General features: G+C 40.0%; 1 protein-coding gene and 1 long non-coding RNA gene across 32 annotated transcripts in view; both read right to left on the bottom strand.

Annotated features, from left to right (window-relative positions):
* The window catches only part of PCDH15 (protocadherin related 15), a 535,558-nt gene that overhangs the window by 209,076 nt on the left and 300,443 nt on the right, over positions 1-26,039 (bottom strand). For all 30 annotated transcript variants that reach the window (XM_083844291.1, XM_083844317.1, XM_083844318.1 and 27 more), the window contains 2 exons: positions 12,104-12,212; positions 6,150-6,262 (listed from right to left, as the gene is read on the bottom strand). In XM_083844291.1, the coding sequence (XP_083700417.1) occupies positions 6,150-6,262; positions 12,104-12,212 (222 nt within the window). The remainder of the gene's footprint in view (positions 1-6,149; positions 6,263-12,103; positions 12,213-26,039) is intronic.
* Positions 12,219-17,601, bottom strand: LOC310902575. Of its 2 annotated transcripts, XR_014586794.1 has the most exons (4): positions 17,566-17,601; positions 17,240-17,363; positions 15,815-16,065; positions 12,219-15,450 (listed from the first exon to the last, which is right to left on the bottom strand). It is a non-coding gene; the product is annotated as an uncharacterized lncRNA (long non-coding RNA). The 2 variants fall into 2 exon arrangements; XR_014586793.1 differs by having other exon boundaries at positions 12,219-16,065.

Below are 26,039 nucleotides of genomic sequence, written 5' to 3'. Positions count from 1 at the left end.
TGAACAAAGATAACAACTAAAGGTCAACAAATACATGGAGTCAAGAGATCAAAATAGGATGAGAAGAGTTGGAGGCTGACATTATTACGAAAACTACCAAACACTGCATATATGAAGTTTTTGAAGAGGTGAAAAAAAGTCAGAATTGTAGACTTCAGTCACAAAACCCATACACTTGCCACAATTTCTTTAACAGCAGTCCAGGACTTTCCTGTGTAATGAGGCTCGAGGGATGCATGCTGTCTCACTGACTGCTACCATGGCGTTTTCTGAAACTCCTAAATAAAAGAGCATTAGAAGAACAGGCAAACTGGATCAGACCAATAATCCCCGCGGTGCAACATCACACTTGCAAGCAGCAGCCCTTCAAGACAGAGGCCTAGAACAGAACATAAGCAGCTCAGATTTCCTAAACGGGAAGTTCTCTCACTTTCTCCATGGATTTTTCCTCCAGGAAGCTGCCCCGCCTCACCTCCCCTTAAGCCCATGTCTGCCTCCAGCCCCACACCGCTGCCTGTCAAAGCCCTCCACAGACAGACCGCCGGAGATGCACGACCTCCTTCTGCCTGCTTTCAACTTGCAAGCTGCTCGTTTCCTTTGATAACTCCTAGCTTTTGCACTGCACAAGGAGGGAACTATTGATTCCTCTTCGCTCTCAGGACTGTGATGCTGTATTTCATACATTTGTCTTCCTCCCTGTCCTGGTTCGGAACTGCTTCAGTTCTGCTCTGTCCTGTCCATGACAGAGACCAGTTACACACACAGCCTCGATCCATACCGTACCACAGTGATCCTCCTCTGTTCTCTTCTCCATTTTTCGTATTAATTTCTAACATTCAACTTGCTCTTGGTGGACAGCCACAGATCACTGAGCCAACCTTCACACTCAGTTATCATTTACAACGCCAACAGCTCATTCCCAAGTGAGGCCAGAACCCCTCATTTTGTGTATAAGGCCAGAATGGATCTTTTCTGACTTGTTTCACGCTGGTTTTAGCTATGCAGAACTTTATGTGCCTTTTGAGCACACATTTGTCCACTGTTTTGTCCTAAGACCATTGCTGAACCTATGCCTGACCCTTCTCATGTAAAATGCAACACGCCCACAACAGCCTTGACAGCAATGAGAACAGAAATGGGCAGGGAAGCTCCCTAGAGGAGGCTGATATTTGCAGCCAAGCTCCACCCGTGGTCATTAAGGTGGAATTCGGTTTGACTTCCAGCGGGGCTCAGCCTCTCCACACCCCCCCTGAGCAAGTACATCTTACTTATCCAAACCTCCTGTGCCTAGCCACAGCCGATAGAAATGCCACCACCCATTTGGGAGAAAAAAAAAAAAAGAAAGCCTTCTAAAAACTGGAAACCAAGCTCCATGTGAAGATTTAAGCCCGAAGAGTAAACAGAATGGGTACCACTTCTGGAAAGTTCTACACCACTTCTGGCAGAATAGGACCCCGAACCAATTTTCTTGCAGTGCTGGAATTCCTAACAGTCTGTTCAGCTCTGTCACACCGCGTTGACCTTCTGTTACCAACAAACAACAAGGAAACGCAAACCCACTACAGAATTGTTTCTGTGGTATTATCTGCCACGAGGTTAATGCCGGTCTGACTGAAACACCAGCTGGGGAAAACAGATCTTGAGATAGGTACGTAAAATCTGGAAAACGTTCTGCAGGGATATTCTTCAAAACATTCTGCCCAGCTGCTGCACTGTGTCGAAGCTGCTGCATGGTGGCTGTTACCAACAGTGCTGGGAAGGCACCAGAAACCACGCAACTGTGATACAAAACAGTTCTTTTTGTAAGGCCTACTCCCTAAGAGCTGTAAAACTCCCAGAACCAAGGAAAAGTCTTACCAAAAAGTCAAGCTACAAATGCGACTTGAGACTGGGAAGCTTATTCCCCACTCCTCCAATTTTACTTTATTTTTAAAATCTAATTGCAGTTTTTACTGAGATGTCTAATTTACACGAATGCTTCCCAGCGACACAAATGCAATCAAGTATGAGACAATGGCTTGAGAGCTGTACAGATGACATGAAAACCTACTCTCAAACTACGTTATAAATTTAATACCTGCAGTACCCAGGTGTCCACATGAGATTAACAAAACATCCCTCTGTCTTCCCATCTCGTGTGATAATACCCACAGTATTTTAGCCATCCGTACAAGCATCTCCAGTGCCATTAAAAATAGAAAATCAATTCTTCCAAGACAAATAAAATTTATATAAATAAAAAAATATACTTCATCAGCCTTTAATTTACTTTTTTGTTGCAGGGGAAACACTCATCTGACATACAGAACTGCCAGGACTCAAAAACACAACTCAAAACTATTTACATAAAAATGCACACATTTTTTGTGTATGGAAAGACATTTACAGTTATTTAAGGTATATTTTTTTTCTGGAACTGTAAAAAATTATTTTCTCATGCTTCAAAAACATAGCCTGTAAAATAAATAAATAAAAGCTAGGACTTTTTGTTTATCCTTGGAATACCTACATGTGTGTTTTAAAAGGCAGCAATGCTTTACAAAACTAAAAGCTAGTGGCAGCCATTCTCTAGTAAGAAATCAAACAACAACAACAGCAAAACACAAACTTCCCTACCTAATTTACTCTGCATTACTATTTTTAGTACTACCTTCTAAGGTTTTAATAAAGTTGCTAAAAATTCAGTAACAGTAATAGATAACTTTTCTTATTTATTTCAAGGATGATGACTTCCTGCTCTACAAGAAGTCATGACATTTTTAATGAATTATTTCATACAGCAAGAACTCTTTATGCTGGTCTGACAGCCCTTGTGGTCTCATTCCTTATCCTCCTCCTACTCTGAAAGCCACACAAGTCCCTAGGAATGAACTGACCCCTCACCATGAGTCATTTTATCAAAATATGCCTGTTACAGGTGTGCTAAATTCCTCTGTAGTGCAGCATTTCTGTTCATTAATATTTTGTGCACTGTATAAGCACATCTAGTCTTCTGCAGTCCACCCACTTTGCAAATTGATTTTAATAGATCTGTAAGGTTAGATTCGTCTGATCGATAAATAATTGGTGGTCAAGTACAAAAAGAACAAAGTGCATCAATTTGATTATTTTCCTGCTTGTTTCGTGATGCCCACACTTCAAAAACCAAACAAACAAAACCAAAACAAACCCTCATTCATATTTTTCTGGCTATTGACAAGAAATATGTAGGCTCACGTGTACAGCTCAGTGGTCACGTTTTTTCCAGAAAGATGATCAAACTTCTCTCCAAGCAGCTACCTCCCCTTCTAAAGGCAAATAGGTGTCAAATGTGAAGTTAACTCTACTTTAGAATAAACCATCAACGTATCTTCTTGTTACAAATTATTGACCTCCAGGAGAATGACAGCAGCTATAGTAACAATGCTAAGGAAATGTAGTTTTGATTGGTTTATTATTTTATTGAGAATCCCAGCAGATGTTTAAGCAAGGCTGCATTCACAGGCTTATGCATTTTGCGGTAAGGGAGTCTCATATATGCTACAATTTTAGTTGCAGTATTAACAACACTGGAAAGCCCTTTAAGTTAAAGGCTCTAAGTTTACATGCTTCTTGTGACAGCATTGCAGTTTCCATATGGAAATTCAAATGGCATACACAAAAAGTACAAATTATTTTGTAAAGTCCTCATTGCTTAGCAATGAATAGAAGCGATGGGAATTTCCCAGAAGGGTCAACATTTTTTTCTACCTTATTCTAAAATGCCTTCTGGAGAAAGCAGGGAGGCTGAAAAAGAACTTTCCTTATTAAAAAGTTTAGCTTTTTCACTTGTCTTCCTATTTGCAGATTAAGCAATCATCAGCAATGCAGTTTTGATGCCACAGATGAGCATACCAATTTCCTGTCCATCTTGCTTCATGCATTCTAATAATCATTTATTGACTTAAATGTCTCTTTCTTTTCACTTTTTTATTTATTATTTTGGAAGAACAAAAATGCTCTGTCAACATCAGAGGGAGTATTATAAAAATTATGTTTAGCGAGCCCTGCAAAAATAGCATCTTTTCAGTTTAAAGAGAAGTATCACATGTGGAACCTCCCCTTCAGCCCCTGCATCCCCTGGCAGGTAAAAGAGAATCAGGTTCAACAACACTGAAAGAAATGTAAACTTCAGAGTATGCAACACAAGAATGTGATGACTGGATTTGGTACAAATCTGAGACATTATACCGGTTCAAAAGGTCCCTGAACAACATAGCACTAAAGCTTTCATTATTTTAGCAGGTGGCACATTATCACTCTTACAGACTGGTAATTTTCCTTATTATCCCCTTGACTGCACATATAACACAGCAATATGACCCTAATAATGACTATAAAAATTTCCATTAACAATGGAGCTTGCTATTTATGCACACAGAATGTGATACCAGACCAGTGTATGTGATTTTTTGACTGATGCATTGTGCTACCGTGTAAGTCTGCAGCATTTTCACACCACCACCACCACACAACAAACTGTTACAGGGTATAAAACCCATAACTTAGCATATTTAGTTTTATAAACCTTACGTTTCCTCATCTGTCCCAGTGACAACAGAACTGCACAACAGGAAGAAAGCACAAAAGCACATTATTATACAAGAATCAAATTGCAAATTATTTCACTCTAAGCATATATGAAGCTTTGTACTTGGATGCACGAGTACAACAGACATTTAAAAAGGTGCAGAGTTACTCAAAATGCCTGTAAGTTGTGCTGTTGTTTCTCTTCCGTCATTCTGTAATCACGTATGTCCCTCAGAAAAGACAGAAAGGATCTGTCCCTCAATAGATTTATTATTACCATCTTCCCAGAGAAACTGCTGCCCTGAGATGCACAGAAGGTGCCCGCAAATCTCAGTCCCTAACTCTTCTGTGCTTAATAAATGCTCAGAGACAATGCAAAAAAATCCTGCAAGTTGCAAAGGCAGCAGCCAGACACTGCTTTTGCATGGCCACACAAGGGCAGACACAGCAAGGGACCCAGGTCGCTCTGTCACACCATGTTTGTGTATGCTCCTTCATCCCTCCTTATTTCAACAGCAGAAACATGCACCATTGCTCCCCCCAGTTCTCAAATGATTGAAATATTGATTATTGTTTCCTCTCTGAAGGGAAAAAAAAGAACAAATCATACTCTGATTCTTCCTGAAGAATGATGACAAACATTTGGCCTGACGGCGCACAGTCATTAGAAATCATCTTTACTGAACTGATTTTGACAGTTCCTTCAGCAAACCTCATATCTTTGTAAAATTTTGCACTAAGTAAAATAATTAATTTTCTGCATTTAACATGTTTAGCAATTAAACATTCATATCACCACCTCTGATTCTTTTCCTCTTAAATGTCACATCAGCAAAGAAAGCACTGAACACTGAAATTATTCTTTGCTTGCAAAACTGGGGCTCAGTAACCAGATGAAGATTCATTTTGAGACCTTCTATTGAGACACGCTCTTCACAACTAACTGATACGTGCTTTGATCACCTGGATCAGCAAAGAACTGCAGGCGGTTACCAAGTCAGACTGCAAAAATAAGGACAGTGGTGCATACAAAAGACGACGCCAACTTTCCTCATCAATGGCAGGATCTGAAAAGACTTACCCTACTGCAGTGATTTATGCTTTTTTTCAGCAATAGAAGCTGAATGAGATCAGTGCTGGGTGTTTTTCAAAAGCTTCTTTGTTTTAAATTATCCCTAAACCAACAAAAACACATAATTGCTACAAGGTTGTGAGATGATTTCTGTTATCCTTACTCCCATATTCAGTATCAGAAAATTATCTGTATCTATGAGATTCTCCAGCATGGAATGTGAACTGGAGAAAACATGAAATACAGAATTAATGCATTCATAAGACAACTGAGTTAATAAAAAGAGGGATACCACATGTAGGGTTGTTTTTTATTAACTCAGGTGTCTTGAGAATGCATCTAACACGACTCTTTCCCTTTTCAAAAGTACTTCACATCCTTCTCCCCTATGATGGTGCTAACTGATGCCTGATGGTTTAAAAACATAATCCAGGAAAGACAAGCAGGATTCTCACACATTTTGTCTAGTGCTTTTTGTTACTAAACAGTTTTCAAAAGCATATGGAAATAAGAATTCAGTCAAAATTACCTTAATAACCAAGTCAAACTTCTGGTGCAAATCTCTGTTTATTGGTTTCAGGAGCGTGAGTTCAGCTGTTGTGAGATTCATATGGAAATACTGTGGATAGTCCTCGGGAGTACCTGCAAAAAAGACACTGAGGTTTGAACAAATCTGAAAGATTTAGTTTAATAATGCATTTTATTCATAAGTCACTAAAAGAACAAAACCCAATCCTGTTACTATAAGGATAAAACATTGCATAATGTGTACATGTAGCCTAATTGTACAACAAACAGTATGCCTTTAATAACATCATTTCCTTACTCCCTCTAATCATGAAGGTTCCTCTCAACTGGGAATACCTAAATAGTTGATAATAACAGCAGGAGCCCCCACACACCTGCAGTTGGTGGAAATTCAGCTTCTCGGGTTCCAGGAGATTAGTACACATGTAATCAGCTAAGAGGATATACGGAGAAATGTTGTTTCACTGCAAATCATCTCCCACTTCCACCCACCACATTTCTGAAACCCAACTTGCTAAACATACAACTGAGATTTCTCTCTTCAGCTTTGAAGTAAAGCTTCCCTTGAGGTATCACATCATGACACTAATCACAAACCAAACAACGCTACATACCATGTCCTGCATGCAAACATACACACAAAGGAAATACGTGAGGTGTTGCAATATAAAGATTTTACAACTATGCTTGAGATATCCATGTTATTGCTTGAGGACAGTGCCCAGATAGTTGCAATCTAAAATAGGTGCTTTAATACTTTGGCTCTTGTAGCTCTCTCGTACCTATGGACAAACTCCTGTTATTACTTCAGTACCTGTCACCTTACGAATCTAAGAAAAGAAGTTTCTAATCAGAGGAGACACCAGATGAGACCTTATCCACGTCTAAGAGCTTCCACTCATCATCAGCAAGTAGTGCCTTGGTTCAGAGCTCCCAGGATACTCTCTGACCCGGTTAAAGCAGAGGCCATCAGGGCCGGAGCGCAGCTGCGAGCCCACAGAGACCCCGCTGCGCCTGGCCTGTGCCGTGCAGGTATGTCCTCAGGGCTCCGTGCTCAGGCCACCAGGCTCTGGCACAGGACCAAGCAGATAGAAGGAGGTAAGAATTAAGCTACAGTGATTTTGAGCCCTGTGGCTCTCAAAGAAAGCAGGCAAAGAGGTAGCAATGGGTGAGCGTTAATTGCCGCGGCTGGATGAAGCCATAACAGTATAGGATACCGTTCAGCAGCAGTCTCTTACCTACCTGACACCACAGCCTATACCACATTTTTTTCTAAAAAAGTAAGGTATGTTCAGTCCTTGTTTGTGTATCAGAAAGCTGTACCCACCTACTGTACTCTCGTGTCTCGTCCCAGTTTATTCTGGTTTCATTGCCTGACTTTCCCTCAGCTGGGGAGCTGAGAGCACAAACCTGAACAGAGCAGGGCTCAGAAAGCCGAAGCTGTTAGCAACAGCATGAACTCTGGCATCTCACAGCTTAGCAGTATTACTAAAAGCATCCGAAGAAACAAAAATACGGATTAAGTGTCTAAGATCTTGAGTCATTTTAGGTCTAGGCATAGTGTGGTGTAGCAGCTGAGAGGCAGAAAGCACTTTGCTGATAGTATGAATGCCTCACTAAGTCCGCAGAGCTCCTGGGTTCCTGTATCTTAAAGCAGCCATGAGAGCAGGACAAATACTGCCAGGCCAAATCCTCAGCACAGAATAACAGGCTATAAGATTCAACACAAAAAAGACCACTTTTCTGATAAATGATGCTATTACTGTTCACCTTTGAAATAGAATGATTAGAAACCGCTTTTTGAAAGTCAGTAGCTACCCCAGGAGACAGATTACTGCCAAAACCCATGTGCAGTAATTTAATTTGTCCCTCATCATATGACAACTGTTTGCTAAATTGTGTCTCTATATATATAGGTATCACGGAATCATATATACACATACACACATAAATACACACATACCCCACATACCTTCTGTGAATTTTTCTCTATACATCTATGCCATACACCTCTATGAAATAATTTTTCCTCAACACCACCAACATAAATGCACAGTTTCTAACTCTAAGACCTTTTTCTCCCTCCTTTAAATTTTGACTCCTAATTAACAAATGTAATTTTTTAAGAGCACCAGGCATCCAGCAGCAGTTCTGAGCACATGGCAGATAACAGATTGCTGTACTCTTAGGAGACTGCACTCACATGGGTTGATGCTGAGAGTTAGGAAAAATCAAGAAATTAGGGATGAAACTCAAAAAGCACCAAGAAAGAATAAAAGAAAGAAGAAAACAGAGTTCCCTGAAGGAGAACAAATACGCAAGTGAGGATGGAGATGGCTGTAAGAGGCACAAGGTGATCTACAGCAGGGAAGATGAAGCTAACATTGTATAAAGACACCAGAAAAGAATCCAGGAAAAAAAAAAAAAAGAAAAAAAAAAGGAGGAAAAGACAGCAAGGAGGACGATCAGGAAAGAACAGATTAGAGTATAACACAGCTGGGATGCCTAAATCCTAACCAATGATGCCTGCTTAGGTGCTGCCTACCACAGGAAGCCTCCAAATGCTGGGATGCCTTACATACTGAAAGCAAAGTTTTCCAGGAACTGCTTCTGCACAAAAACAGTTGCACCCTGACAGAGCAGAGCAACCCTCAGTCTATGTTGCTGCCTGAACTGCTTTGAGAAAGGAGGAATTGCCTACTACAGCTCTAACTAGGATGATTGTGCAGGACAGGACAATGTCCACAATGTGAAGAGTGCTCTTAGGTTTGCTTTTCTTGACACTGAGGAAGGCTTTCACCGTGGGGCCTGCCATGCATCAGGGAGCTAGCAGGGTTAGAGAGAAATCCCTGAACATGTTGCTGCGTTTTTTGCCTCTGTTTAAATATCAAACAAGTAGAACAGTTAATTTTCTGAAGCTGGTAGAAGAAATCACAGACACAGTTCCATGGTCAAATCCAGAAGCTGATGATTTAAAGGAAAAAATGACTTTTCCAAAGGACCAGACCGGAGAAAAGAAAGCCTTAAAAATACCAACAAAGCCAACTCAGGGTAGACTTTCAAACAAGACTGAGTAGTAAATGCAGAACAAGTGCAGCACAGGGTTGTGATGTAGTTAGCACGAAGGAACAAAATGGGGTGAGGCTGCAGATGAGAGTAACTGAGAAGATGGGCTGGTCCTATGCTGTTTCTAATGCACATGCTACATGCAGAGGGATGCCAGGCACTCTGTGTGGGTCTACTGCAATGACTTATGCATATTAAAGTTCCTTAAAGTCAATGCGTGCAAAAATTTGTGCACTAAAAAATTCCAAACATCAGGTTTCCAAGATATCAAGCATAAGAGATGAACTATTACAGTTCAATTTTCTCCTCTGAAGTACTTTCTTCATGTACATTAGCCAATACTTGAAACAGAAGACAATAACCCCAGTAGCACTCTGCTGAAACTAGTGCTCTAATCTTGGAATGAACCTTTAGGAATATTTAAGACTTGAACTTCTATAATTTTATCAGTACGAGTCCATAACTACTTGAACAAGCACTTTCAGACATCTTGATACATCCTTTGAGAGGATTGCACTCAGAGGTCAGAACAAGAGAGCAAGCAGAAAATGATGGGCTTGGGCTATTTCTTCATTTCTGAAGTGCCTTACCCTCAAGTTACTTTTGTCTTCGGCAGTGCTATGCTCGTGTGAATGTGTAGCAACTTTCACAGGCATTTTCCTCATCAAGCAAGTTTCTTAACTCCTTCTCAATGGATTACAGGGGAACCTGTTGTTCTCAGAACTGGAGAGGTTCACTTTTACCCTCCTCACAGGAAAGACATTTGGTGAAAGCAGCACTGAAGCATTTACCTGACACTTGAAAGGCCAGTTACCTTGAAAGCATGATAGGCAGAGATCTTTATGAGCACTTAAGGACGAGGTTAGTAGGCCACAGCAGGTGGAAGCGAGTTACCACTGCAGTGATGCTGGGCTTTGTTAACAGAAAGACTTCTTGACAATATATCCTAAAGGTATCAAGAAAGATGTGCAGAATTCGTATACAACATCCACAGCGCCCAAAGCATATGCTAGGACTTGACTTGTACAGGTGTGCAGCAGAAGGAAGAAAGCAGTGTAAAAGAACCACCGCATTAGAACTCAGTAAAATCAAATAAAATTCAAAATCAATCTCATTTCGGTAAGTAGCTTATTCTCTCATTCTGTATGCACAGTTCAGACCTCCCAGTGTTTAAAAAAAGACATATCTGAGCATATAAAGAACTACATTTAGATCTAAAGCAAGGGAAAATCCATGTGAGAAATATCTGCAAGGCCTAATTTCCTGTGAAACTATTTAAAATTTTCTGCAGTAAAGGCTACAATATAAATAGCACTGTGTACTGGCAAAATGAAGATGGACTTCAAATCTAAAAAGAAATCCTTCTGAAGACCATGGCTCAAAAACGAGAAAAAAAAGAGTAGCCTTTCCAATGAGCAATCAACAACAAAATCAGACTGCTATAATGCATGTTTCTAAATTATTTCTTCCTGGTCACAACAATCACTCAAACATTAAAAATATCACACGTTAATAAACACAATTTTTATTAAGTTAACCTTCTAATGAACTTTGCAAGTTACTCAAAGAACATCAAACGAATGGGCTAAATGTTGCACTTGGACTTAACTGTCAATAGCTGAACTTATAAATAAACCAAGTCAGTTTCCACATATAGAAGTACTTGGTGCATTTGTTCTACAAATGTTTACAAACCTCCTTAACAAAGTAAGCCACAGGCCAGCTCTGTGGCAGCAATTCATTTGTAGAAAAAGTGTCCAATATGTCAAAATCACCTAAAAATGTGGTGTTACTTGTAATCACTGCGAAGCTTAGCATTAACGGTTTCCTATGACCTTAAGCATTGGCCAGCTCTGCATGGTATGGCAGTCATTCTTTTGTACCCTCTGAAGATAGTCCTGAAAATAACACACATACCAATCCATCAAACCTGCTTTTTTTTCCCCTTTAACAACAGACCTATAGTATACAGAAGCCTGTTTGTTTGTTTGTTTGTTAAAGACAAGTAAAACTATTCAATATGCTAATAATTAAAATCTAGACTTTCACAGCAAGAAGTCCACATAGCTGCAGTGTAATGCAGCAAACATGAAAATGATGCAGTTACACAAAATACAAATTCTCAACTCCCATGCTAGACACAGGGTACAGAAAATACTACAGTGTTAAGTCTCTGTTTGTGAAGAACAGGGCAGGTGGAGAACTTGAATTGCAAACCACCGCCTTAGGCCTTTCCATTATTAAATCATACAAGCTAAGCAATTTGAAACAGATGCTGAACAGAAGAAAATAGCAGGAGAAAAATAAATAGCAGTATAAAAGATATCCCCCAGCGAAGTATCTATCTCTGAACTCTTGCTACAACTGCACCCCTCTCTGACCAGAAAAGAGCAATGTCAACTAAAAAACAAAAACAACCAACCAACAAAAAAGCCACGAGGGAAAGAAAGCATGCAAGCTCACAGGCACCAAATTAAAGTTGAATGCAGTAAGACCCTTTAAGTTGCTCTGTGACAGGAGACTTTTGGAATGAACCTGCTCTAATTGCCTTTCTGTAGCATCTGTTACACAACTGCCTCTGCACCTGTGAATGAAAAAAATGCATTGCAGCACAGCTATGAGCACAGACAAGTCTCTCTCATTTTGCTTGCTGTGTTGCTCCATTGGCCAAATCAGAAACTTCTGAATCTAATCTGAACAAATAACAACAAATAATGCAGCCATTTGGAATAACTTCTACATTGCAGTTAAACATATATAGGTAGAACAACGATTTCAAACATCCCACTAACCACAAAATTTATTAGGTTTCCACACTCCCAGTCAATCTTTCTCTGGTCATAGCAAAGCGACCGATCATGAGTGATAGCAAGAGTAGCAGACACCAACCAACTAGGATGGAATAGAGGATGCCCGGTCGATCAGAAGGAGGCTGGATGTTTCGGTCTTGATCTATGGCTTGTATGGGTGGAGTGACACTGATAGGGTTCACATGTGCCTGAAATGAAAAATCAGACAGATTTCAAACAAATTAGAAAGCCAGTAGGCAGGTCTTTAGGTTTAATACAAAAACATCCCACTGTAAAGGATATTTGCTGAAGTTCTAGGAGAAAAAGTACTCATGTATTTAAGAGAATACTTACAGCACATGTCCCATTGAAATCGAAAGTATGTAGATAACGTACGTATTTCTACAGCGATCTTCTGCGCTTTTGATACATTTTATATTACAACGGTGTCTTCAAAGAAAGGCTCTAAGCTCATAAATGTTCAAGCAAATGCTTGACTATGCTACTATAAATAGTCCCTTGAATCAGACATTTGAGACATCATCACAGCAGTGAAATACAGCAAACGCTTTAAAGAAAAGAAATAAAAATAAATCCTATTTGAGAATCATTAGGAACAATACAATAATTTATACTACAAAATAAATTCAAGCCAAAGTACCAGACATTTCAGGGATAGGCACATTTGAAAAGTTTGGACAGACACTACAGTCATTCGTACTGCAATAATGCACACCAGGATGGAGCAGTGGAGTGATCTCGCATGCTGAACATGGAAACAGAAAGCAAGAAAAATAGGCCTTCTTATCCTATTCAAAGGCTTTCATTTTGTTTAGTATTTGTATTCCTGTTTCGTGACCCACCTAATTAAGAGCATTCCTGTATCTACTTGCAGCACGAAGCCTTCATTGTACCTCTGAATGTTTTCTGAAGCTTCCCTATGCCAACACACTCTCCAGGGGTAACACCAGTGCTGACATTCCCAGCTCAAAACGAACAGTTTCAGTAACCTTGGCTGTTTAGTCAACTAGAAAAGTAGCTACTCCATTAATAAATATGTCCCAATCTTTCCCCTCCCCTTCTTGTAGCTTTTAATTGCATGGCCAAACTGTTCAATAACCTCTATGAAAAGCCAGTCACCTTTTTCTCCACATATGACTAAACCTGGCAGCCTTTGCTTTGGAGAGTTCTAACACTCCACGTTCTGCAAGAGGGAACTTGAAATTTAGCATAAGAATAGGAGTGAGACAAGTCCACGCTTGGTCAAGTTTTGGCACGGCCTTTAGAAACCCCCTCTGCTAAGATCTAGAAGAAATCTGCAAGAGTGTTAAGTGATGCCTTCAATAAATCTATAGGGAAAAGAGATGAGCCAGGAGGAGGAAAACAAGACAAGATGGATGCAAGGGAACCTGTGAGAGGAGAGTTAATACCTCCTGCTTCTGATTTTGGACATGGAGCCACGTGGCTGTCTGCAACAACACACAAGCAACTCTGCCCAGGGTCTGCCCCGCAGAAGTCCCTCCCCTCGGGTTCCCGAGGGCTCCTCTGTGCTCAGCACCCAGGTCTCGCAGCCCTGCGTCCTGCCACAGCTCTCGGCTCGGGGCGCAGAGCGTCTGCCTGCCAACATGGGGCCGCTGCATCCTCACTTCTGGCTCTCTGCTTAGGGCTTCTTCCACAGCTCACAATGAGCAGAAGAGGTCCTTTGCTTCCACTTTTGACTCTTTAAAAAATTAAACTCTTAAAAGTGTAATGAGGAAGATGGGCTCAAAATAGGCATAAAGAAAGAGAGAAGAAGATATATTTGACATACGTTTGAATTTTTAAAGTGCTTTAGGACTGCACAGAAGTTACATGCTGAGAGACAAGATTATGCATAAGTGTCCAAGACAAAAAGATGCTATTTTTAAAGCTATAGATCAGTTGAAGCACTTGCAGGCAAATCTAGATTATGGTTAAAAATATGCCCACAACAAAATAAATCATTTGCTAAGACTAGCTAAATTTTTAAGTCACAATTACAATACTGCAGGTCAAGCTGAAATGTCTCAGTCTATGCTAGAGAAACAGCAATGGATCTAACCTTGTCAATAATGAGCTGTCAGCTGTACCTGGCTGCTGAAAGTACACTAAAATAATACTTTGTGGATGTATAATTCAGATAGCAAGGACATGCACTCGCTTTACTTCCCAATTCAAGGAGAAGCTCAAAAGCAGCATTTAGAAAAAACACATCTGAAATTAAAGAGATTTTACTTGAACAATATATAACACCCCATACTGCCACCATTACACTAACTCCTCCAAACCAAAGCAATCAATTGAACAGAATGAGTTGTATAAGAAAACAAAGAATGAAAGATGAAATCCACTACGTTTTTATTCCATGCACCATGCAAGCTGGTTTTCTAAGTACTGTACACGCTCTGAAGCGGGCTGCTCATAAAACAGAAAATACCACGCAACACGATCAGTCACAACCAGCTGAAATGCCTAGGGATAATTTAAAGCAGCTTTCAATTAAATAAAATGATGTGCCTTGAAGCAAAGCTAAAGGTACTTTCCTATTGTTTTAATAAACTGTGGATAATGCAAGTGTCTTTTTCACTTGAATTAGAACTATGAAAACATAACTGCACCAATGACGCTCCCATTAAGTACATTAATGAACTTGTAAAAGCATATTTATGATCTTTCCAGAAGTTGTACATATACTTTTTATGAAAAATAATTAAAGATTTGTCATCAAAATATGCTTTGATCAACAGAGATAATAACCGTTGTTATTATCTAGGGATATTTCTTTCTTTCATGAGCACTTTGGGATTGAAAAGGCTTTAGCAGGTGCTCACAGCATTACCCCTGTGCTGCCAATGTGGCTGGAGGCAGCAGACACAACGACAACACCCGCTGTCACCAGCACGACACTCCGAGAAATGACCAGGCTTTGTGTGGCCCTTGGAGAGAAAGGCCACAGTCGCATCTCCGCAAAGGTGGCTCTGGACTTGTGCAGAGGGGGTAGAGCCTCCTCGCAGCTCCGCTGAGTGGGCATGACCCAGTTCAGGTATTGCAGAACGAGGTCTGTGCAGCCACCACTGCTTCTTAGATCCAACTTCCTTGCAAAGCACATGCACACAAAAGCACTGTCATAGGCAGCCTCGACAGAGCACTCCATAAAATGGTGGAAACTCATTAAAAAGAGGGGAAAAAAGACTGCTGAAGAAGTAAAATGTTTGCAGGGGGCCACGACTGCTTAAGGACACTCAGTCGGAGGCAAACAAAAAGCTTGTGTGGCTTTTATTGAGACAAGCTTGAGAAAGGGCAAGGGGAGTCAGCACGACTAAGCAGCGACGCAGGGGAAACTGCTCAGAATAACCGGGCGTCCTTCAAAACCAGTCACATGCTCATGAAGAACATAAAAGGGTTCACAACCTCTGGCAGGAACAGGTGCTTTAAAAAAAAAAAAAAAAAGGAGATCTGTCAGTTGAAATATGTCAGGTAAAATATGCAGTCATTTATTTACTCTTTCCCCAATAGGGAAGAGATCTCTCAGTTGCTGGGTTCGGTATTAACAGACTTCCTGGCGTTCAATACAAAAAAAAAATTAGAAATGATATCACAAGCAATAAAATTAAAAAATTCCTTCCTCAAACAGAACTGCAACAGGAAGCCTGCCAGAGTCCGCAGCACCAACAGGTGATCAAGGCAAAAAATAAAGGAGGAAGGGAGAGCTCAGAGAAAATAAGGGAGTAGTTGGAAATCCAATTTCTTTTTTTGATGCCTTGCAGGACTCACTGAAAACCAGAATACTCACAGACACTGCGGACTGAACAATCAAAATGAAGAGTAGCATGTGGCCAAGAACAGAAGGTTTTGTCCAGGAAGGCAAGAGTGGAGCGTATCAATTCGCAGTGCTGTGCAGTTTCCGGCTCGGAGCTGGTCAGTGCCAAAGGAACAGCAGGGGGAAATGCAGCACTGACTCCACAAGGTCCAGAGTGACCCAGGGGAATACCACCACGAAGCCTGATGCTGGTGCCGTGAAATATTAGCAGATGATATACCAGCCTGAGTAAACATGTAAAGAAATATAAGACACAGGGGAAAGGTCAGGTTGTTTCTTTTTTGCTGTTTGTTTCCCAAAAGGAACTCAAACCTCTCAAACTTGGTGCAGTTCCCCCAAGGGACCTACCTGTGGTACTTGGGTAACAGCGAGCACTTTGATACAGCACCTGCAGACTGCCAGCAAACTTTGACAAGCTCCCTCGCAAAATACCTAGGGAAATTTGGCCTCAACACAGAATGAGCAAAGGTAGTCAGACTTTCTTTGAAATCCACAAGTCAAAACGCAGCATTCCTATACAGAGGAATCTTCTCAGCTTTGTCTGGAGGATGCTGAGTGCCAGTGACCATCCTTTTCACTGCAATCAGGTAAGACGCGATTGCCTGCAGGCTATGAGGACGGAGCGCTGGGAATCTTTCCCTCAGCTCTTTTCAACAAAAGGTCCCTCGTAAGTTACTGTGAAATGAACAGTGGATACCACCGTGTTTATCCACAAATGTCGTCAAACTGTGCCCATCACTAAATGGTACACACTTCCAGAAGCAGCAGCAGCTACTCTTGTCACAGGGAGGAGGACTGGAAAATGACTTGACATTACTATTACAAATTCAAAAGGGTTAGAATACTTTCTAGCCCTAGAAAGGGCACAGCAAGCTTTCATTCAAATGCTTTTTTTTCCAGCTATACTAAACGCCAAGACAAAGCTTGTATTAATTTCCTAAGCTCTTTTTGTGTCTTGCTCTTTGACCTGCGTGGTTAGCCACAATTTGGCTGCAAATTGTTTCTGTTCATCAGAGAAACCAATAACAGGGCCAGGTCCGCTTGAAACAATCCCGTTTATTCAGAAGAAAAGCTAAAGCCACATTTCACTAGAGAGGAAAGAAAGAGAGCTTGCAGTTCTCCTGCATACATCTGTGAACACACTTAACCACGCAAACTCTTGCCGCTTTCATCAGTGAACATACTGCCACCACCTCTGAGGCACTCCTTTCCTTCTCTGCCTGCCACTCAGTTTCGGTGTGCACACCTTCGTAATGCTGTGAAATTCTTTCAGATGATCTCTCTATTTCAGACAGTGACACATGGCTAGATCACAGATGTCTAAGAGAGATAACATGTTAATGAGTATCACAATAAAAAAATAATAATAGATGGCAAAGGTTCCCTGTTTTTTCTTACCTGAAAATTTCATGAAACAATCTGTAGAAAGAGATCTTTAAACCAGCAAGTTATTGATTAGTCCCAAAGCTTGCAAAATAAGCCATAAACCTCCACTTGCAGTCTTCCAACAGGGTTTTAGCCTCTTAATAAGGATAGCGAGGAAAAGGAACAAACCATTTATTGAATGATTTATTTGTAAATAAAATTATATTTTAAAATAAATAAAAGGACTGCAGCAGCATTCAATAATCTATGCTGTAGCCAGCAGGCTGCCCACAAGACATCATTTTTGCTGAGAATAATTAAACTCAAGCAAGAGATCAGCAACTTCAGTTGTCATGTACCTTTCTAACACAAAAGCCTTCCACCTTCTCTTGTTCACCTGGAGCTCATCTTCCTGATTTTTAAAGCTGTGCGTTCAGAAATACTCAGCTGTAGTTAATGCAATAGTAACTCTTTCAACCTCATACGAGTGAGAGCTGAACTTACTCTGCACACCTGTAGTTTTACTCAGCTGCCTCCCCAGGACATGGTGACTCCATGCAGTATTAAACAACAGCATTTATGTGACTTAAAACCCCTCAGATCAGTAACTCAGTTCTGCCTGTATCTATCACTGTTCTCTCAATACTGTCTGTTACTAAATAATTACCTAGTGGAGTGCTGACGTACCAGAACCTAACTGCAAGCCTGCACAACAATTCAGGGTTTCCAATAAGCTACCCATGCTGTACCACATCCAGTGATACACTGAATTCAAATAGTCAGACTTGTTCAAGGTACTGTCAGTACCAAGGACTATGTACTACATAAGGAAAAACAAAGCATTGACAGGTATTTGCTATGAATCACAAGTCTAGAGAGTTTCACAGGTAGGTCTGAGGATAGCTCTACTTTAAAATCCACACTTGCTCTCTTTTCCACAGCCTAGCTGAGATACAAAGCTAAACTTGCCAACTGTGTATGGTCATGGAGGACTTCTTCCTCTAGGGAAGATGAGACAGAAAGGGAAGAAAATGGAAATGACATTTTTAGAGTTTAAGTTCCATGAGATTTACTGTACAGATATATATATATATGTATATATTTACCTTTTTTTTTTTCCACCTTATTGCAACTAAAATGATTATGTCCTAGGAAACCAAAAAATAATTAACAAATTTGGATATTGCTGGTTTTGAGCAAGTAATATATTAACAAGAAGTGCCTTTACCAACCCTTACTGAGGGCAGGTGAAGACAGCAGACAGTGAGCCAGCCCAGCGGTGCAGGCCCTGAGGTGCTCCCGGGAACAGCACTGAGAGCGACTACGCAGGCAGGAGGAAACATCACCAACTGCTGGAAAGGGACAAACCCACATGAAAAGGAGGAGTTCCCAACCTTTTGAGTTATCCCTCTACAAATCCACTTACAGAAGGGGCAAAAGCTACATCTTTAAATATTAATATACTTTCAACTACAAGGAGGTATTTTCTACACACTAATTCACACAGGAGACTACGTTATCCAGAAGTTATCAAAGACTGCTTAAAAAGAAGAGGAAGAAATATACGGAACGTATGCATTGCTCCTAGTTGACCAAAATAAGATAAATCAGTCCCTTGAGCAACAACCTACCAGAGCAAGACTGCTTACTTGCATTAGTATTTCAGTCTGCCACTTTGCCGTGACATTTCTTAGGCAGACACATTTAGCTGACCTTTGCCTAATATATACATTACTAATACAGCTGTGAAAACCTGTCCTAAATCTCAGTCTTACCAAATAAATTGATATTCTTGTAAAATAATTTCTGAAGTTGCAGTAGGCCCTGTGTTACCAATTTGATTGTCCTACAAGCTCTAACTCATATATACATAGACAATCTCCTCCAAAGAGGTATCCAGGATGTTTATAAAAAAGACAAATGCTACGCAGTTAAGCATCTTCTGTAAGGAGTTCAATACATTGCCTAATACTGAAGAATATGAAATGTTTCCCTGTGCATTTTTCCCTAGGCAGAACATATATTCAATTGTGAAAAGAGCATGCCTAATTTATTCAGATTTGGCAGATGATAATTATCATTAATACTTGGGGGGATGCTAAAAAAGACATTGATTTTAATAGAAGCAACTAAGTATTTTGATCTGTGTCAGTTCAAACGACAGCACTCCAACAGGAATTGCTTCCAGCTCTGGAAGAGCAACAGCAGAGATGATGTGACTGAACTGGTGACAGATCACTACAAGTCACCTGTTTCCACACATTTCCAAACACGTGTTGTGCTGGCTCTCTGACCAGTGGCACACACTGACCGGTTGACTCCTGGTAAAGCCCAGGGCCTTCAACACACACGATATTCACAGCCAGGCTGATCAATTCAGAGATCAAGCCAGAACTCTCATCCCTGTGCAGGTGAAGCTGAGAAGCTTTTTTGCTGGATAAAAAAAATAAAAAATAAAAAAAATCTAGTAAGGCAATATGCATCACCTTGTGCTGAAATCCTTAACCCCTTCAAAGGTACCCCTATAGTATTAAAGTTTCTGATGAACTGATTAATTATTATGGTTATACCGGTTCTCCGTGTGCTTTCTTGAAGAACGTGCAAGGCTGGAATACAAGCTGTAAATCAGAAATTAGCAAAGTGATACCCATGCTGTGCAGAAATGCATCCACTATTGCCAACACACAGTACTAAAACAGCAGGAAGAATTGCAAAACCATTCCAACATCGTTTCTTGCTGCTGCTTCAGATGCTTTGCCAGTACAATGAGGGCTCTGACAAAAAGCTAATGCACACAAATCTGTCAGGAAGTACTTTCATATCGTTAAAACGCAGAAAATACTTTATGGAGATATCCAACCAAAAGTAAATAAATAAATAAAAGACCCTGAAAAAGCATATTCAGCTGAGATACTACCAAAGATCTGTCATTAGTCAGATCGATTATGTCATGTCACGTCACATCTTGGATTTGCAAGGTCTCACCATTCACCCTCTCTTCTTGCCTTCCTGTGTACAGATACTGAGCTGACGCGAGACAAATACATACATAAATACAGAGTGAATACAGAGTGAATACATAAATCCTGAGCCCCTCTGACAGTACACAACACCAAACACCTGTTTTTTCTTTTTAGTTTTGGGTTTTCTTTGGGAAATATCACACTCTTAAGAGTAAGAACTAATTAAAAAAAATCACCTAAGATCTCAAGAGAAAGCCAATGCAAAAAAGAGAATCACCCCCCCCCCCCCCCCAAATATATATATATATAAGTTTAAAACACACTGTGAAGCTGAAGCACAGAACAGAGAACAAATCCCCAGCAGAAAATTGTTGTGATACAACTGTCACAGGAGCTAACGTGCTTATACTCAGTTCTGCACCTGGAAAACCGTTCCCCAAGAAAGAGGAAACCCCCGCAAGTGGACTTCCTTCAAAACCTAAGTTCCTCAACCCCAGCATTTGCAGCCAGTTCACCTAACCATACTCCCTGCTCAAAACACCGTGCACCTGAAGGCTTATGTTCTGTAAGTACGTCTTACCACCAGACAATGTTGCAGAGTCCAACCAGACTGTATGAAACATCCATGCTCAATATGAAAACCAGATTTGAGTAGCATTTAGCAGCATTCCCGATAATTCCTGCTTTGCTTTGAAGCGCTTGTGCAAAAGGGCACTTCTCAATACCGCAGGTACACAGGTACTGTGCTAAAACAGTCTACCAATGATTAATCGTTTATACTAAAATTAGTATTACGAAATCATCATTAAAATGTGTCCAGTTCAAACATGTGTAAGCAGAAATTAATAATAACGGGGTTTGATCTGCAAATTGAATGGTTTGAAATAGATCTAATTTTTCTATTTAAGAAGTTTACCTTCATTTCTAAAAACCCTCAGTAAGCAACAGCAGGTGGTAAGTTATGGAGTTGACATATCTGAACTCACCTTTCATGTCTTCCCTGGAGGTACAAAAAGTGCTTTATTATCTGACAAGGAAAACTAAGACAGGGGATTGGCTATTAACAAGCAAACCGCTTTCTGAGTTCAGCACCATAATTGTCAAATAGCTTTTAGTGCCTTATTTGGCTGTTCCCATAATCCATGGTAGTTGTGCTTAGCTTTCTGTTGTGTCCAATGTTTAGGCAGTTTACTGAAATGAAAACTGTAGAGTGCAAATATCCTGACAGATTGTGTTGTTAACAAAGTATGCTGTCAAAAAAATACAATTCCTTTCATTTATTTGTAAAAACAAGCCACCTTAGAGGGGTAAAATATTTTGAAAGAACAGCAAGATAGTATGATCAATCAAAACAAAGAAGAAAATAGAGACCATTTTTATCAATGATGTCTTCCAGGAACAGCAGGTCCAAAAAAATTGAATTTCATCAGGATCTGATCACAGTGCTTACTAAATTGCTTTTTCTGTATCTGACATGCTTTATAAGAAATGTCTCCAACAGAGAACCCGTGCTGGAGACTAAACGAAATGCATTATGCAGTGGGCCTCCTACCTCAGCATCCACATATAATCTCCTGTGCAATTCAGGCAAAAGCAGAAATTGAATTTGGAGGTTCCGCTTGTTACAATGTGATGATTGTGATTAGAGAACAATAAGCATTTCCTTTGTGATATTTCACTTTTTTCCATGCAAACTACGAAGCCTATTTCCTTGAACATCTTTCAAATTTCTGATGGTAGGTTCATTATCATCATTATTTCCGTTCAGGATTCAGAACAAGGCAAAAGAACAGATGCATAAAACTAAGTTATAAAACCCAAGACAAACACACCTACTTCTGTTCGACAAAGATTCACCAAAAAAAAAAAAAAAAGATAAAGATCAGTGTAACACTTTACAATAATGACTTCTGATCTTTTAAAAAATTCTAAAATTCATGACAATAAAAAGTCTATTAAATATTAACCCCATTTAGTTTTCCTTTAAACACATTTATCTCAAAGGGGAAAAAAGGATAGTTTTCACCTGTGTCAACAGTTGCTACTTTCAGTAGGTGCTGGAAGCTCAGCACAGCTCAAGGATCAGACAGGTTCATGGACAAAAGAAAAAAACTCTCTAGTACCAATTTTTAAGGCAGTGCTGCTGACTGTGACATAGGAGAACCCTCTGGGGAAGAACTAGCACCATGGGTTGGACCCATCTTGCATTAATCTACACAAAATTAGACTCTACACTAAAGCAAAACAAAACAGCAATTCCCTTAAAATGCAGAAAAGGTGAACATAGAAATGAAGGGGTCAGTATTTGACCCAGATCTTCTTTCTTTTGATTTATCTAAGCATATATTCTATTACAATAATATTGCTTTGTGTGTTTACCCATTTAGTATCTTCCTGCTGAGGACTCTGCTTTGGTAGAGCCATTTGTCACCAGGAGGAATTATCAAGCAAGATTAAAAGTCTCTAGAGGGAGGAAATTTCAAAGTGTTCAATCTCTAGCCAAGCAGCATTCCCATCCATCAGGATGATAAAGCAGTCTAAAATTTGGGGTTAAAAAAACAAAACAAAACAAAACACAATCAAACAAACAACAACAACAAAAAAAAACACTGTGGAACACTACTCTAAGCTTTGTGAAGAAACATGTACATTTCCTTTACTGATTATTTATTCTGTATCTGCAAAGAAATGAGCACTCTCATCCAGGCAGTGGAATGCCAGCTGCAATTACCCAAGACCTGACCCTATGCAAGCTATGCCCACCACAGTCCTTTTCTTACTGAAGTTTGTTGCTCTATTAAGAAATCACTGCAGGCGGGAATTTAGTGCCCAGCTACAGATACAAATTCGATTGTCACCATTATCACGAGCACGTTAGTATGTTTCTTTAGTAGTGACATTTACAGTGGCATTAATGCCACTTTTAGACAGAAGACTATAAAAATAATTTTCCTGGGTATATTTCAAATACTTTAATTTTCAGTAAATTTGTGCAGTCGTGTAGATAGATCATGTGCACAAACACATGCAACCAGCAATGCCCAGATACTTGATTTGCACAAGGAAATGTCTATTTTACCAACAAAACATTCTGCTGCAAAGTGAACAGGCGTTTGTATTACCCTTCTATTTTCCAAATGAGATAAAGTTCATCCTCACACCTTTTTCAATCAAGTGCAGTGGAATTTTACTCTTAGATCTGAACATTTTTTTTTCCTCAAATCCCAGTACTCTTCCAGAATGAAGAGAGGAATTGTTTACAAAGCAAGCTCCTGGCTGTCCAGCCACGAGCTGCCTTTAAACTCGAGCACTCCGTGCTGCCAGGTGTCGAAGCGGAGCTGAGCGCAGACTCGCCATGTCGCCTTGTTTCAGAAGAGGGCGTTCCAGCTCACAAGGAGTTTCCTCCTGTTCTTGAGGCTAGACTGCTAGGATTTCATCCAGTTTTTCTCCACAAGTCTTAGCAGCACAGAGCAGACGCGCACACAGCCCTACCAGTAACGGCAAAGATGGGCTGCCCCCTGCCTACGCTGCGTTGCCTCGTAGCATCACCCAGATCCATCTCCAAGGAGACTCCCAGGGTAGCCTCAGAAGGCCCGCGATAACCCAAAAATCAGGTAAAGCAGCTCGAGGTGCGTTATGTATGGCACACAGCTGTGACAGCAGAGCAGCCACAAGCCTTGGTGGTGGTGGCAAGGGGCAGCAGCACTCGGCGCGCCTCCAGCAGCCTCCAAGCTGGCCTCCGCACCCAGGAGGGAGCGCCTCTGCTCCCATCTCTAATTTACTCAGGATGCGTGCCTGCACCCCTCTGCAGAACCTTAATTGGTGCATTACTGCTTGATTAATTGAACACCCAATATAACCTGCACCCTCTGTATTGTGACAACAAACTGACGAGGAGTATTTTTCACAACCCTTAATGAACAACTAGTTTGCAGTTTAATAGGGTAGGCTAGCTACGGAAATTATAATTATCTCTACAAGAAGAGATGTTACGACACGGATGAGAATTTTTCTGAAGTGAAGTTCACTGATAAGGCATCACTGTAAATGTATTTTGTCTAAATGTCAACATTTAAAACCTTTAAATTTTTCTAAATGACATTTAAGGATCAAATAAATTAATATACACGCTTCCTCTTTGACAATAACTCCATGCCATAACAAACACTGTTTCATGAAACAGAAGACAGAAGTGCATATTGTGAAAGTGTCTTTGTCATGGCAAATATCCAATTCAGCAATTAATTCACACAAGCAATTGACTGTATGTTCAAGATACAGGCCTGAGCTCAGAATGAGACAGAGACGATGCTTTCTGAGGCGCTCTTTCCTCTCCTGAAGCATGAGTTTTTGAGGAGAGAAAGGCTCAGTTACTTCATCTCTGAAATCCCTTCATGGTTTCACAGAGCAAGACTGTTTTAAGTGCCAGGTTGTGGCATATCCAACAGAAGTGAGGAATCACACTTTTTTTTTTTTTTTTTTTTTTTTTACTGTCGTCACATAATTATTTTTGGAAGCTACATGAAAATGAATTACATTATACTAAAGTAGTATTTTAAGGCAGATTTTTTTTTTCCTAACAAGCTTTATAATGAGAACTGAAGAATGAAAAAGAATACAAAAGGATTAAATAGCAAGATCTGATAACTAAGACTAGGATGTTTAGCAATTTTTCTAATTCATGAATCCCACAGATCTGTGGCATTGGTTCTGCCCTTACAAAGAGAAGAGGATTTATGCTAGTAAACCTGTTCTACTGTGCACATCAAAACCACCCAGGAAACCTGGAGATTTCTTTTCCACATTTATGTATTTGCCTTACTTGGCTGATCAGCCAGACCAAAGCTTGAATCAAAGCACATCATCTTCATTTCTGAAAGGAAATGACTTCTAATTACAGCTCCACAGTTATTTCTTCCAAGCAGAAGTCAAAAGCCTTTTTCTTCATAGTTTCTGACAGATCTGTAAGAATTCAATATTCTCCCAACAGCGTTCCCGTTTATTTATTTACTGAATAAAATGACAAACATCAGGCAATTAATCTCCATAGCTAGAAGAAGAAAATTATGAATATGATCAAATCAGTCCTTTTTACCATTTTATTCCCCTTTTCTCACAATTATTAAAGGAACCAGACTTGAGATCAACTCTATAAAATTTCACTTTACACCTTGATAAATGCCTAGAAAATGTGCCTGTCTTCCCCATCAGCCAAATATCCTGTCCAGACTAGGTCTCTGGTACATCACCATCAGCCCAGGAATCCTACAGCCACTGTGCATCACAGGTCTCTTGATAACCCAAGTTCTGATAAGGAATGTGTTTATCTCAACCCATACAAATACTCAAAGACTATTTGCAATTAAGCCTTTATTTTCCTTTCTATTTCACTTTTGAGTATATATTGTCCAAAACTATTCAGTTTTCAGTCAAACTTGATCCTTTTTCCCTTGAAACCTCCACTTTCTCAATCAGATGATGAGTACAGTGCTTTCAATAACTGAAACATCTGGATTCTTTAAACATTCTTTACATTTGACAAGCCTGATTTTGTTTGCTATTGAAGTTCAAAGTAGGCAAGTTTACCTGTCCTCTATGTGAAAATGCATCTATATGTAAAATCACAAGTTAACCCTAGATACATAATGGTGACTGTCCTGCCTGATCAATATATCAAGCAAGTGAAATGCTTGCCTGCCTGCTCAGAGAGATTACAGTGAGCAGTTCTCAGCTTCACATGTTCCCATCTTCAAGTCACTGTCAATTTTACTGATAACTCTTTCGAATTAGCCATACTGCTTTGGCATAGTCCCATGTACATGAAAATTAATTACCTGTAATGTCACATCTTTATTATTTTAACCTTTTCA

The sequence above is a fragment of the Anser anser genome (genome assembly GCF_964211835.1).
Source record: "Anser anser genome assembly, chromosome: 7".
In the NCBI taxonomy this organism is placed as follows: Eukaryota; Metazoa; Chordata; class Aves; order Anseriformes; family Anatidae; genus Anser; species Anser anser.
Note: the sequence above shows the minus strand (reverse complement) of the source record. Positions and strands in the feature narration are given on the sequence as shown.